The sequence below is a fragment of the Rhamphochromis sp. 'chilingali' genome (genome assembly GCF_963969265.1).
Source record: "Rhamphochromis sp. 'chilingali' genome assembly, chromosome: 4".
NCBI lineage: Eukaryota > Metazoa > Chordata > Actinopteri > Cichliformes > Cichlidae > Rhamphochromis > Rhamphochromis sp. 'chilingali'.
In genome coordinates this window covers 25,681,864-25,696,578 of record NC_137948.1, presented here as the reverse complement: position 1 = coordinate 25,696,578, position 14,715 = coordinate 25,681,864, and the positions used below count along the sequence as shown (strand labels likewise).

Here is a 14,715-nt window from a genome sequence, read left to right as displayed (position 1 = left end):
CTTTACTTTTTTTTTTTTTTTTTATTTATTTTTTTAACATTGCCAACGAGCTCAAACTTGGTCATCTTTATTTAGAAAATTACAAATTGTATGGAAGAATTTGATAAATTAAAGAAGGCAGGTGTCTGAAAAATAAATCTTGGACACCTTAATTGAGTCCAGAGTTAGGAAGCTCTGCTCCACCTACTTGACTAATTAAATAACAGGTATACGTAATAAATAATGAAATCTTAATTGTTGTCAGTTAGACAAGAACACAATATTTTTTTTTTTTTTTTCAGTTAACCAAAAAAAATCTCATTTTTATCTGGATTGATTGTGTAGATTCAAACTGCTTTAAGTTGTTGGGGAAACAACCTGACAAACGAATAATAAAAAAAACTTCCTGTTTATCCTCAGAACAAATTCAAGAAATTTCCAAATGTAAATGGAGAACTAGACAAAACTAGACATTCACTCAGTTGTGGTCAATGTCAGTTTGATTTCTACAGCACTTTGGTCAGCCATGTTGCTTTTTAAAGTACTTTACGGGTTGGTTTAAAACCACATGAAACTACACATTAATAAAACAAAATCAAACGAACATACTTGAATAAAACAAGATAATAATAATAAAGGGGAACACAACATAAAAAGCCTGATGGGACTTGAATTTGACTTTGAACTTCAATTAAAAGGCTGGATTTAAAAGACTGCATAAACTACAGTACAAATATCAAGTGGCAGGTTATTGCATTAGTCTAGGGTCTGCAGCTGAGACTGAATCGAGGCTTCGGTTGCACTGAGAGCATCTGGCTACATGTTTTGGAGTTATATAGGTTGAGCGGCTTGACTAAATAGATGAATGACATATTGTTTAAGACTTTAAAAGTAAGTCAGAAAGCAGCCATCTCAGATCTATGTGAAAAGTGCCATGTGCCACAAGGATACATGACCACAGCATGGAGATACTCTGAGAGAATATTCTGAGCCACTGTGAGATTTCTCCCAAGGCCACCAAGGGGAGACAGAACTCAAAGTTAATGTTTGTTCTGACACTGATCCAATGGATCCACCACAGAATCCACGGCAAGAAGCACTGAGTGGGATTGCAGGTGTCAGCCATTGCTTCACATCTTTCCTTGTCGTGGGTTCCAGAGTCGTTTTCCATCCCTGCCTTCTGAACATGAATGCAGTAGACGTCTTTAGGTGGAAGCTTCCACAGAGTAGAGTTACTCCGTGACACCAAAGAAGTTACATAAGACCGCTTTCCTAACGCACTTATGTTGAAAATTGATAGGCACACTAATGCACACATGCAGACTCTTTCAAACTCTGGACGCAGCATCACACCGTTGCAATCTAATGCTGCTAAAATTAGGATCATAGTTCTCTACAGTCTTCACAGGATTGTTGGCAACCTAACAGAGACTATATCTTGTGCAATAAATCCATTATGCTCTCCTGTGAAACCTGATCCTGTTTAGTCAAGAGTTGCATGAAGACACAGATATAAATTTTCTTTTACACGCAGGCATTGAAATCCAGCATTCACAGTCACACTCTGGGCTTTAGTATCACAAACACAAAGTTACTGCAGTACATCTACTTTACCAGGATGCCACAGGTAGATATTCTCTCTTGTGACAAACTAAAGTTAGCCACACATATTTAATTAATTTGACTGACGATAAAAGTTTGTGTAAGATGAGCCAGGTATGCAAACTTCAATGCAATGATACATTAACATTTACATTCCCACCCCCTAAAAATCTGTAAGCTGTGTATCTGTCAGTCACCCCTTGAATTAAGTGTCCAGAACTATTAAACTGCATTTCTAGACATTTTAAAAGGGGATAGATGCTCTACTAACTACTTCAGCTACAATCTATTAAGTTCTGACCCTCAGCACTCATGTGTAACCCCATACAGTAGTGGGTAGCTAAACAACAGATTGCCAGATGCAGATTTCATTATATTCCAACTCCTGGAAGAAACCAGTAACTCTGGTGGAAAAGGGGGATAAGCTGATTTATTATAAGTGGCATAACTATAGAAAATGCTATAATGAAGTTATCTGGCTAACTTTTGTATGAATAAAACGGAAAAAAAGAAAAATGAGCAGCTGTGAAAAATGTGATGGGCCTCACCTCCCTCCCCCAGCCTGAGTGGGGTTGACCCTTGTGTGAGCTGCCGCTGGCCATCAGTCTGCAGCAGCAGCCCTCTCACATCCTCACCGCCCGGTAAGTCCCAGCTACAAATATTTTCTCTCCTCACTCTGTTGATTTCAGCAGCTCCTCAATCATATTTTATTTATTAACGTCTGCAAGAAATCACGTGCAGCTGCTGCCTTGATTTAGCATTGGCGCAAGAAGAAATACTCCCTTAATTTTATCTCAGGCAGGTTTGACCCATGGAGTGTAAATCACCGAGGTCACGTGTTTTACATAGCTATAATATTCTTGTCCACTCATATACCTGCTGTGTTTTTTTTTCTTTCTTTAACACGTGAGCTCAAACACAAAACACTGCTATAAAGAGCAGCGCGTGCCACAGAAACAACGTGTGGATTTAAAAACTGTACTTTGTTCCCAATAATAATAATAATAGTAAAGCACATCAATACGTTTCAGTACATCTTTAGTCCTCTAAATTAATACAAGTTAAAATAAATAGTGGACATGTCCTTTGAGTCGAGCACCCTCATAAATGTGTTTAGAAATATTAAGCTTACAGTGTTGTCCAGCATGTCATCCCCGAGTAATGCAGTGAAAAGTCCACTGTTCCTTAAATTCCAGGATTTTTATTTGTTGTATTTATTTATCCTTATCAGTTTATCCCTTCGAAGCCGTAGAATACCAGCCTTAGCCTGCATTTAAACTTACAACTTCAAAATTAAATTAGATTAGAGTAGATTAGAAGAAATGTGTGTCCACATGTTGATCTTTTTTGCTTTATAAAATTTAGAGCTAATGCCTCCTTTGGCAATGAACATTTAGTTACTATCTTGTTGTTTACCACTTTTGCAGGTGTTTATTATTTAAGTGAGACTCTCAGGATGGTTAAAACAGCTGATAACTATGCTGATTTTAGGATTATTGCTTCAAAAAGTGATTTGCATCCAGCAGGTATTCAAGAGGTGGAAACCTTAACACCACTTCAAAGCGATCCTTATCACCATACTGATCAGTCTGTGCCTTTAGTAAAGTAACAGCGTTTCTCTTTCATGTATAAAATTCTGTGTTTTTGGTTGCAGCAGAGGATGATGGAGAAAACCAGTCACATCAACATTGCAATGATAGAAGACATCGGTACTAACGGGATGGCCGTGTCAAAGGTCGGCACGGGCGTGGACGGGACAAAACAGCGGTGCGGTTCCACCGTGAGCTTCCACAACATCCAGTACAAAGTGCAGCAGCAGAGCGGCTTCCTCTGCAAAAGAAAGATCCTCTCCAAGGAAATACTGGTGGACCTCAAGTCAGTCTCTTTGTCTTTCTCCGCTCTGTCACCTTCTCCCTCGCTTTCCTCCGTTTTCTCATCACTCACACACTACGTGCACATGAATTTACAGATATTAACCTGCAGAGCTATGATTTGCTCACTTGATAAGTGCAGCAGAAAACCTGTAAAACATTTAATACCTGTTTTTTTTAAAATTATTTCCCCTCTGCTTAAGCTAGCTGAACATGCACAGAACCCCATTAAACAGTAGAAATCTTATGATTTTTACTTTGTTGAATTTCAGAAAAAATGCCAAATGAATCCTTTTGAATTTTATTGCACTGACTGTTTTAGATTTCTTTTAATTTTGGGGGGTGTCGTCTTGCTTTTTTTCTTTTGTTTTCCATGTCAGTCCAGTACAAAGTGGGACAATAGTGAACAGACCCTTGCAGTTCCTTTCTGATGGTATTAAATACAGCTGACGTTTCCCATGGAAGAATGAATCATTTCACACAAGTTTTTTGGGGGGTGAACCTTTTTCCTGCCACAGTGTTAATTATATGATATTAAGCATGGTTTCTTGCATATAATCTCTCAAATGCACTAAAGAGCAGTCTGCCAGGGAAACGAATTAAACAGCGTCACGTGATCCACCGCCAGACCTTAATTCAGTCTTCAACTCTGTTTTAAATCACTGACTCACTCCGTGCTTTCTGAAGTCTCTGAAGTTCTTTAAATTGTTACTTTTAAAAAAAAAATGATATGATATCTGTATTTGCTGTAAAATCCATTCATGAATATTACTTTAAATGGGATTGGGAGGGATGATTCATTTAATAAAAGTAGTTCATTTCAGCATGTGTCTAAGGACCATATTAACTACTTTGATTCACATGCTTTGTGTCTGTGGCATAAAACTGATACAGTAAAAATCTAAGAAAAAACATTTATAATTGGAAACATAAGCAAATATGTGTCCCAGTATTTGAGTTTCTTTTTTCATTATTAAATCATTACACTCTTTTTGCCTGTGTCACTGTCTCGCAGTGGGATTATGAGACCTGGTCTGAATGCTATTCTTGGACCTACTGGAAGTGGAAAATCTTCGTGAGTACTACTTCAGTTTTCAAAAATACAGTTAGGTCTATAAATCATTGTATTATTATCTTATTACAGTATAAATCAATTAATCAATATGTGATTGAACAAACAGTAATACAAGCAGTACAAGTAAGTATCGCATTTGCTGTGAACAGCCATCTGACATGTTTGACAGAGGGTGGGTTGTGCTTTGGATCATGAGCATTTTCTCTCCTTCACCATTGTTTTCTCTTCTGTTCATACTGGTACGCGTTCATCTTGGTTTCATTTTTCCAAGGTTTTTTTTCCTGAACTGTGCGAGCTCTTGTAGATGTGTAACCAGAGGTTTGCACCTTGTAGTAAACGCTCTGTATTCATGAAAGCGTCTCTTGATCATAGTGCTCTTCACTTGGTTAGATGCGGTGACCCATAGAACTAATTCAGCACTTTAGTCGTCGTAATACTGGGCAGTGGATTCATTGTTTTTAGGAACCAACCAAGTGTTTCATTTGGCCGCTCTTAACCCTGTAAAGCTTGAACCATGATTTTTTTAACTCTCTCAGGCTCAAATTAAGTTTTTGTTGCTAATGCACAAAAGAATACCTGCAGTGGTACTTCTGAGTAAAAAAAAACCTCATAAAATATGTATGTGGGGTAATCAGGTTGTTAGCTTTTAACTGTTGCAAATCTGCAACGCCTGCCTTGAGAGTTAAACTGGACTGTTTATTAAACCTTCTGTCAGCTCATAATACTTTGAGCTGACTTCAGATATTACGTCTGCTTCATTTGTCAGTTGAAATTATGAGGGAAAGAGCCTCACCTAGCCATGAAACGTCTTGTTAATTATTTTTGAACCTTTAAAAATGGGGTATTTATGCATAAAAGGCCTGCAATTCCTAAACAGTTAATGTGATATTTTTAGGCCCGTTGAATTCAAATGACATTGTCTGAATACCTATGGACGTAATTGTATATAATCTTGAAATAATTACCTTAATTTTTGTTTTGGATATCTGTAGAATTTTTCTTTGCTCTTTTTCTTTGAGATTCTTGGATATTCTGGCTGCGAGGAAGGATCCCGCAGGTCTCTCGGGTGAAGTTCTCATTGATGGAGCCCCACAGCCTCCAAACTTTAAGTGCCTCTCTGGCTATGTCGTCCAGGTAAATTTGTATTTCTTTAAATAGCTCATATTAACCATTTTATATCCACTCAGATGCACTGATATGGATATAGTGATATTATGTTTTGAAATATATTTATTTGATAAATGTACAGTGCTTAACAAATGCTTGATACCACCTGCCACAAATATTTTAGAAATCTATCAAAAATTTGTTCAAAACTACACATTATGTTACTATTTATCAGGTAAATAACAGCTGAATTTACATTTTTATACCCAAATTTGAGCCGGCACTCTAGTCGTCTCTGAGAAGTCAGGAATTAATTGAGCGTCAATCGCGAAAAATTTTTTTTTCTGTTTAGGAGCACTAGTAAAAAAAACCCTGTAATTCTAAAAAATAAAAATAAAAAAATCAGCTTTTTTGTAAAATGTTAAATTGGAAAAATTGTGGATAGGACAGATAAATATATGTTAACATTAAAATAAATCCTTTCAATTAAACAGTGTATGGATGCTGGTGGGTTAATCATTACAGAAACATAAGAATTGCTTTTGATAATTAGCAGTGCTTTTAATTTAGAACAGCTGTGGGATAAAACTTAAATTGTGTTTTGGTCTAATAAACTTGTTAAGCACTGTAAGTCGGAGTCATTCTCTGGTTTATTTTCTACGTACTTAATGCAGCTCTCTTTAGGTGTTAAGTTAAGCAACGTGTAAACTGGCTTTTCACTACTTATTTTTTGTTTTGGGGTCTTTTTCAGTGACGCATTGGCCGGCCTCGACTGGTTTCTTTAAGCTTTCATGCAGAAAAAGCTGAGAGCTTTGACTTTCTCTTAGACGCTGCGTCTGAGAGCAAAGCAAATGTTGTAGGCTGTAAAACCAACTTAACACACAGAGGTTGGCCTTTAAACATTAAACATAGTGCTGAGATTGTTTGTGTTTGTGTTAGACCTCTTTTAAGAAGAAACTCTTGAGATGAGAAATATTTTGTGCAAGTGTCCTTAGAGAAGACAGGCAGGCAGGCTTAGACCTCCCAGAAAAACCTGCAAACCCTGCCGAGGTTCACTCCTTCTTGCAGTGAGGCAGTGAACTCCGTCTTGTTTCTGGTTGTTTCCCTTAAGGATTTGTGGAAATGATAACTACAAAATAGCTTTTCAGTTTGTGACCTTTGATCAAGCTTTGGTCTCCCTGCTAGGAAGATGTGGTCATGGGCACCCTGACCGTGAGGGAGAATCTGCGTTTTTCTGCCGCTCTGCGACTGCACGTCTCCGAGCCTCAGGTCGAGAAGGAGGCTCGAGTCAATCACCTCATTAAAGAACTGGGTCTCACCGAAGTGGCTGACTCCAAGGTGCTGCAGATAATCACAGCCTGTCACTCACCTGTCCTCTAACAAGCAGCCTGCCCCGGCAGATGAAGCTCGTTTTCAGCGATTCCCGTTGTGTTTTGTTGGTGTTTTTTTTGTTCCTCAGGTGGGCACGCAGATGACCCGAGGAATCTCAGGAGGAGAGAGAAAGAGGACAAACATCGGCATGGAGCTGATCATCGATCCTGCTGTCCTATTTCTGGATGAACCAACCACCGGGCTAGACGCAAGCACTGCTAACTCTGTCCTGCTCCTGCTGAAAAGGTGAGAAAGCCCGGACTCTCTCTAATTTCTCAGATTTCTTTAAAGTAAAGTAAAATCTTGAGCTTCTGGCCTTTAAAGAATTTTTAAAAGTGTTTCAAGCTAAATTCTGGAGTTTGGTTAACTTTAAACAGAAGCTTATCACTTTACATAGAAGAATTACAGCAGGAAAACTGCTGCTGTTTGCTTCTACTTTATTTAGATCAATTTATTGTGGTGCCTATTGATTTTTTACTGTGTTATGTGTCTTTTCAGAATGGCGAGTCATGGTAGAACCATAATTATGTCCATCCACCAACCTCGCTACTCCATCTACAGACTGTTTGACACTCTCACACTGTTGGTCGGTGGTAAAATGGTGTACCACGGACCAGCACCAAACGCTTTGGACTACTTTGCCAACATCGGTGATTACACTGACTAAACAGTAACATCACAAGACACTTCTTTACAGTTTTCTTAAATTTATGAAGTAAATAAATGTAGATGGATGTGCAGCTTCTAAAAAAGCTGCAGGGTCACTATATGTATAGGATTTGCTTTGATATTGAGCTGCAACATTGTGATTTGTGTTCAAGGCTATGCCTGCGAGGCCCACAACAACCCAGCTGACTTCTTTTTGGATGTGATTAACGGAGACTTCACCGCCACAGCAATGACCAAAGTGCACGACTCTGAAGGTAGCGGCATAATTAACCAACTATGAATATTCAGTCAAGTTTGTATCACATCTCCTGGTTTAATAGAATAACAACAAACAAACATATCCTGTGCAAATGTGCCCATTTCTTTGCATTTTTCTTTGATTTTGCAACATCCACAAAAAGGCACGATACAATAAAGAAGATACAGTATTTTTACCTGGAACTTTTTATTAACAAGTTATTTAAAGTGTTTTAAATTTGACATTTATAGTGATTAGAACAACATGTCAAACGCACAAATTAGAGTTGACAGAGTAAAACAGGAACACAGATGGTTTTTACTGGACCTCATAACGCCTTAATTTTTGTTAACATTTTCTGCAAGTGAAAAAATTTCACGTGAAAATGTAAGCAGAAAAAATCAGGGATTCCTTCACATCCATGGGAGATTTTGATAAAGTCATGTAGAAAACAGCTGAAGTCGTGGCTGCTAAAGGGGGTTCTACAAGCTGTTGAATCGTGGGGTGTACATAGTCGACCATTAACTCTATTCTAGAGTCAAATCTGTATATAAAGTGCCAGAGTGAATTGGTGCTATGAACATAAAATATAACTGAGTGGGTTTTTTTGTATTTGTGAACAGATTTGGACTTCAAGGAGCTCAGTAGCTCCAGGCAGAGCATCGAGGAGCGCCTGGTGGATGAGTACAGGAACAGCGGTTACTCCAGCAACACACGAGCCGAACTGGAACGCATTGTTAAAGATAAGCGCTGTGGGTCCCTCCCAAAGTCCCGCACCATCACCTACAACAGCTCGTTCTTTCACCAGCTACGATGGGTCCTTCACAGAACATTTCAGAACCTCATGTTGAACCCCCAAACATCTGTGGCCCAGGTAAGCACGTACACCATCGTCTTTTAGGGCACGCGTTCGACTTTCAGACGTCGGTCAGTGCCACTCTCGTGTCTGTCAGCTGAACATAAAGCTCATTAGCTGGTGAAGACTTTTACCAACTTTTTTGTAGCTATATGGGTAACTTTAAATAGTTAATTAGTGACAGGTTTAAACTTAAGTATGTTTAAAAATAAAAGCATACACTGTTCCAAAAAATAGTAATGTCAAAGTATCTTACTGTATATTTTACAGTTTTGTACTGTCTTTATAGAATATCATGAAATTTACATAGGTAGACTGTGATTTTACATGTCAAAGGTAAAATAACATAACATCACTGTAAATATAGTAAAACACAATTTACTTGTTTTTTAAATATATATTTTTTGTACATATGTATATTTAGATTGTAAAATTACATTCAGAAATGTATCATAATTTCACAAATATTTGTCTGTTATGTGAGAGAATGATCTGTTAAATTCAAATGTAATACTATGGAAAAATATATAAAATGATAGAAAATTAATGAGAATAATCAATAATTAAAGGAGTATTTGAATTATAATTTTGCTGAAAATTTCATGTCATCTAGGTCTGATTCAATAATTCAGAGGTAACAAGTGAAAATATAATTAATAGAAATAAAAACAAACAAAAAAAACATATAAAACATTGCCCGGCCACGCTGTGCTAATTATATATTTTAAAAAATAAATGTAGAGGTAGGAATTGCAATTAATATAAATCTCAAAGTATTCACAACATTCCTGAACAGAAATAGGCCTCTGCACCTGGGTGAGGGTGTGGCCATGAAAACAATGTGACATGCCATTGGATGTTGGGACACATAATAACATGACGCTAAGCATCGGCCAATGAATGTGAACTAACAACTACAAGGTCGCGGGTATGGCTGCACTGTAGGAAAAAATCCTAATATGAAAGTATTTTACTGTGCATTTTACAGTTTTGTTCTGTTCTTCTAGAATATCATTAACGTTACGTAAATAGACTGTGAATTCACATTTCGAATGTAAATTAACGTTAAATCACTGTAATGTAATACAACATAATATTCATGATTGCCGGAATATTACCGTTTTTTAGGATTTGTTTTTTTTTCCTATTTATAGATCATTTCATTGTTTAATCACATTAACATGTTCCTAATTTAATGTTTAAGATCACTTGAAAAGGCAAGATCCCATGTAAAATTAGCGCAACAAACTGTATTGTCATTACTGGAAATAACCGTATTTTTATGAGGAAGTTATTTTTTGTTATTTTACGGTAGTATTTTGGCGCCCCAGCTGCCAGAATATTACCGTTTTTTAATGTTTTTTTTTAACAGTGTACATTGTATTGGCCCCATCATCGTGAGCAGGATACGCAGCGTGTTAGAGGGGTCACCTTTATGCCCCCATTAGTCGCCCCATGGCGGCAAAATGCTGTCAGAAGTCTCCTCACTTTAAGAATTATTAACAGCTAATTGGTCCTAAATAAGTCAAAAATAATCCTTCGAGAAGGTTCCTTGGTGGCGTGGGTGCTGTAATCAGCTTTGGTGACTGTTGTGACCCCACTCCTGCCTCTTTGGGCCTGAACCTGAACTGATATCATATCTAGCCAAAGCCCCTTGGCCCCGGTGTGGGAGTCATCACATGATGGCATCATGACCTATCCCGCCGCTGCCCAGCTTCCACATGAGGGACTGAGGGGAATGAGGTGAAAAAGGCTCAACCTTACTGGCTTATCCCTTCACCCTGGGAACCGCTTAGTCCTGTCATAACCTGTAAATAGTTTCAGCTTAAAACATGTCTTGCTTTCACCTTTTTTCCCCTCCATTCAGTCATCTCACCCCAGGATCAGTTCAGGAGGACATAACCTTAGCATTTTCTGCTCACTTCAGTCCTTTGTACCCATGTTTTTGTTTTGTTTTTTACCCCCAAAAGTTTAATTTAGTTTTTCCATAAACTAAATTCAAGTTTGGATTAAACTTACCAGTTTAATCCAAACTGGTAAGTTTGGATTAAACTGGACTTCAGGAGGTTTTAAGGTTTTTTATATAACAACATATTGAATGTGTATGTTGTAGGCACAGAAGTCATCACGTTATCTAAATCTCTTACGCAGCTGGGAGTCAACGTTTTCCTCGCTCTCATCGTGGGAGCCATTTTCTTTGGGGTCAAAGATGATCAGAGTGGTATTCAGAACAGGTGAGAGAACTGCTCTCAACAGTGAGCTGGAGTCACATAATAATATTTTACAAAATGTTCTGAGTATGTAATGTGACTGTCCTGCTGTCATCTCCAAAAAAAAAAAAAAACATCTTCATGGCTAAATAATTTGTACTTTGATCATTTTAATGTTGTGTGTTATTTGTTTATTTAAAGCATTCCTATTGTCTAAATGCCACAGCAGCTAATCAGCTAATCGCTCTCACTTATAATACTTATTACATCGGTGTAATTTAGCTGGTTTAATACATATGGCACTCCATGAAATGCATGTAATAATGTAAAGCTCACACAGCAAAATTCCTTTTGTCTCTCATCGTCTGCAGGCCAATAAATACCTCAACATACTCTTATAAAATCGATGTTTTTATTAACTGTCACATTAACACAGCCCTCGGCCTGTTACTGCAGTATGACTGTTACTTCCCCATCGGGTCTTGCAGTTATCGCAGTAAACCATCTGATTTAGAGGAAATGTTGGCACGTGTGAGTGAACAATGCAGCTTAAAAAATGCTCGAGAAAGTCCTTCGCCTCCATAGTCGGGGTGTGAGACGCAGCGATGTGGTTCAGATATGGGTTTAATACACTTGTAAAAGGTTCATTTAAGACTACAAACCAGTCAGCTAACATGAAAAATGTCAACCTAAGATTTGACGCTAAAATGTTTAAGCTATATTCATGGCTTGGTTTAGTAATGCTTCGTTGATCGCTTAAGCCTGTAAAATAACATTTGGGTTGCCAGTTTGTAGAGTGTCTTTCTTTAGCATGGTACTTCACTTGAAGACACAGTGTGTCTTTGCTTCCCTCTTTCCAGATTTCTTGTGTGTGCCTCATGTCAGCAAACTGAGCGAATCCAGCAGCATTCGTGAGGAAAATTACTAATAAGCAATTTATTAATTGTTTGGACTCTACATATTTTATAGATGATGTTTTCCACAATATGTAAACCCCAAAACTCTTTTTTAATGCGCTGCAACTACAAAAAATCTATATCGATGGGCAAATGTTTAAATTAGTAGCTTTAGTAGCATTTATTTTTATTAGTAAGCCATTGTTTTAAACTGGACTTCTTTTATTGTTTCGTTTTAGGTTGTTTTGTTTTTATTTTTTAATACTATGCGTTTACACGCTAAAGGCAACATGTTTCCCCATAAATGTTCAGGTCAGTGACCGCTTCTGGTGAAAAAGTGTGAAAGGTAATTCCCGCTCGGTTAATCTTCTTACCGTTTTTTATTGGGCACAACCTGGTACTCGCAAGTCCAGCGAAGCCCATCAGAGACCTCAGTGGTCTCCCTTTTTCCTTTCAGTAGTGTACAGGGACCTAATGTGATTATATTCAAGGTCAGTGCACATGCAGAATGGCAGACAGCCCGTACGTGGCTTAAATGTCTCAAGTTTCTCACCCCTCCTTCATCTTTGCTTGGTGTAGGGGCTAATATTGGGGCAACAACAATCAGCATCAACAGTCAGCGTAGGAAAATCAGCAATGAGGGAAAAAACCTAGAAACAAACGCAAAAGAAATTTGTGAGGAGTCGTGTGAAATATTGCTCAGATTGGGAGTCTGTGCTCAGGACATCGGTGACAAACTACTGCAAACATTTTCAAGTTTTCAAAGGTCACGTTACAGTATGTAAGATCTTTAGTCTTTATTCTGCTCTGAACATGACTGTTTTCTTAACAGTTCAGTACTGTGCTGAAATTCTTGAGCCGCCACTCACTTCTTTATGTTTTGCTAAGAAAATGTGAAATAAGTACAGTGATTTGTGCAAACTCCATACAGTATATTCCTGTACAGAGTTTGTACAATTCCCCATACTGAAAAGTCAATATTTGGTCTGACTACCATTATTCTTCTACACAGCCTGAACTCCTTTAGGCAAGCTTTCTTACCATTTCTTTAAGTTATCTTTGGGGATAGTTTTCCGGGCTTCTTGACGGACATTCAAAGGTCTTTGGATGTTGGCTGGCTTTTGTTCTGTTCTCTGTCAACATTATAATGACGAAGTCTGGGCTCCAATAGTTCCCCAGGCTTTCTGAAAGACCTTCAGAAGATCTGGAGAACTATTGCTCAAGAAACTCTGGCTCTTTGAAGGCAAAATATAAGGAAATGAGGAGTGGCTCAAGACTTTTGCACAAAGCTGTGTCTTTGCTTCTGTGTTGATTGACAGGTTGGAGTCTCATGTTATTTTTTTTCTAAGACTTTTCCTGGCAAGCATCCTATACAGGTCTTATCTGTGCAGTCTCTTTTTGAGTATCCGGTTGTTCAGTCTGACGTCACTAGCCGTGTCTGGACCTAAACTCCGCTGCAGGTCCATATATCAAACGATCACTATGGCATTACTGAGAGTTGAAAAACTGTCTAAAGTTTTTCATCTTTAATAAAATGATCAGCGTTCTGCTCTACCAGGTGTAACAATTGCGTTTAACATCCAGGCATCCATGAAAACGGAATTTATGGCATTTAACGGAGTTAGAAGTTAGCAGGGAGTTAGCTCGCTAGCTTCTATCTAAATACAATATAGCATGTCCTGACTGCGGGGTTTTGGAAACAAATTAAAATGTACAGCTCTGTTATCACTTCCAGCATAAATGAAGACAGGAAACTAAACAGCAGTGACGTTTGTAGGGTTACTGAAGTTTGGCTAGCTGGTATATAATGATGTACTACGTGACCGCTAGCGACACAGCTATGTTAGCATAATATAAACAAGCTAACTTTTTTTCCACTCGATAAAAGTTACCGTGAGTGTTCTCGGTGGTCAGGAACAAATGTAATCGCATGGCAGGATGCTGTAAAAGGACCAAACTTCAGCCAGGAGAACAACTGAGATAATCCATCCACAATACGAGGTTAGTCAGTCATATACTGCTGCATGGGCTGGGCTGTAGTTACATCCTAAGGTTTTAAAAACTGAGCTTAAATAAATGATTAGCAGTAATAAAAGCCGAGGGAGGTCAACAGTGATCACTGACTGTTTTAGGAGCTTTTTGAGATCAAATATAAGAAAATACATAACATTAAACATGTTAACAACACAAAAGCCATATTAAACGCAGACTACTTTAGACCCGGAAGTAGGATTTGTCGCGTCATCACTGAACAACCGGATAGCGTGCACTTTAAGTGTTGTGCTGTCCGAGAGGTTCCAATTCCAACTTTATTTATACAGCACCAAATTACAAAAACAGTCGCCTCAAAGCGCTTTCTATTCCAAGGTAGACCCTACAATAATACCTACAGAGAAAAACCCAACAATCACATGACCCCCAGTGACCAGACTTTTGCTTTTCTGATTGCTCCAGGATGGGCGCCCTCTTCTTCATCACTACCAACCAGTGTTTCAGTACTGTGTCTGCTGCCGAGCTCTTCATCACTGAGAGGAAACTCTTTGTGTAAGTTCTCCATCAGGACGCCGTATACGTGTGTGTGTGACTCTAGATTGAACTGTTGTTTTATGTGTTTCTCTCGTGACAGGCACGAGTACATCAGCGGCTACTACAGAGTGTCTGTCTACTTCCTTTCTAAGATCCTGTCTGATATCGCTCTGCGCACCGTCACCTCTGTTATCTTCAGCTGTGTTGTCTATTTTTTGATTGGTGAGACTTTTATCTATTTATCTATTTTAATTTTTGCATTTAAATTTAAATAAATGACATCAGTGTGTAAAAGCGCACAAAACTGTGTGTCCA

At 38.2% G+C, this 14,715-nt stretch overlaps 2 protein-coding genes across 3 annotated transcripts in view; one reads left to right on the top strand and one right to left on the bottom strand.

The window, feature by feature from the left end:
• Positions 1-1,686: 1,686 nt before the first annotated feature.
• abcg2d (ATP binding cassette subfamily G member 2 (JR blood group)) overlaps positions 1,687-14,715 on the top strand; it is a gene marked incomplete at its 5' end in the record, with an annotated part of 18,708 nt that continues 5,679 nt past the window's right edge. The window contains 12 exons of the mRNA XM_080879657.1: positions 1,687-1,695; positions 3,236-3,456; positions 4,468-4,527; positions 5,547-5,661; positions 6,820-6,972; positions 7,094-7,251; positions 7,504-7,655; positions 7,827-7,928; positions 8,536-8,786; positions 10,920-11,002; positions 14,329-14,418; positions 14,501-14,622. Coding sequence (XP_080735783.1) covers positions 1,687-1,695; positions 3,236-3,456; positions 4,468-4,527; positions 5,547-5,661; positions 6,820-6,972; positions 7,094-7,251; positions 7,504-7,655; positions 7,827-7,928; positions 8,536-8,786; positions 10,920-11,002; positions 14,329-14,418; positions 14,501-14,622 — 1,516 coding nt within the window. The remainder of the gene's footprint in view (positions 1,696-3,235; positions 3,457-4,467; positions 4,528-5,546; positions 5,662-6,819; positions 6,973-7,093; positions 7,252-7,503; positions 7,656-7,826; positions 7,929-8,535; positions 8,787-10,919; positions 11,003-14,328; positions 14,419-14,500; positions 14,623-14,715) is intronic.
• The window catches only part of pkd2 (polycystic kidney disease 2), a 26,763-nt gene continuing 20,762 nt past the window's right edge, over positions 8,715-14,715 (bottom strand). The window contains exons 16-18 of one of the 2 annotated variants that reach the window (XR_013971484.1): positions 12,428-12,524; positions 12,249-12,345; positions 8,715-8,865 (exon numbers count right to left, since the gene is read on the bottom strand). The gene's annotated coding sequence lies outside the window, so the exon portion shown is untranslated. Of the gene's footprint in view, positions 12,525-14,715 lie in introns of both variants that reach the window. The other variant, XM_080880853.1, reaches the window with a different exon arrangement.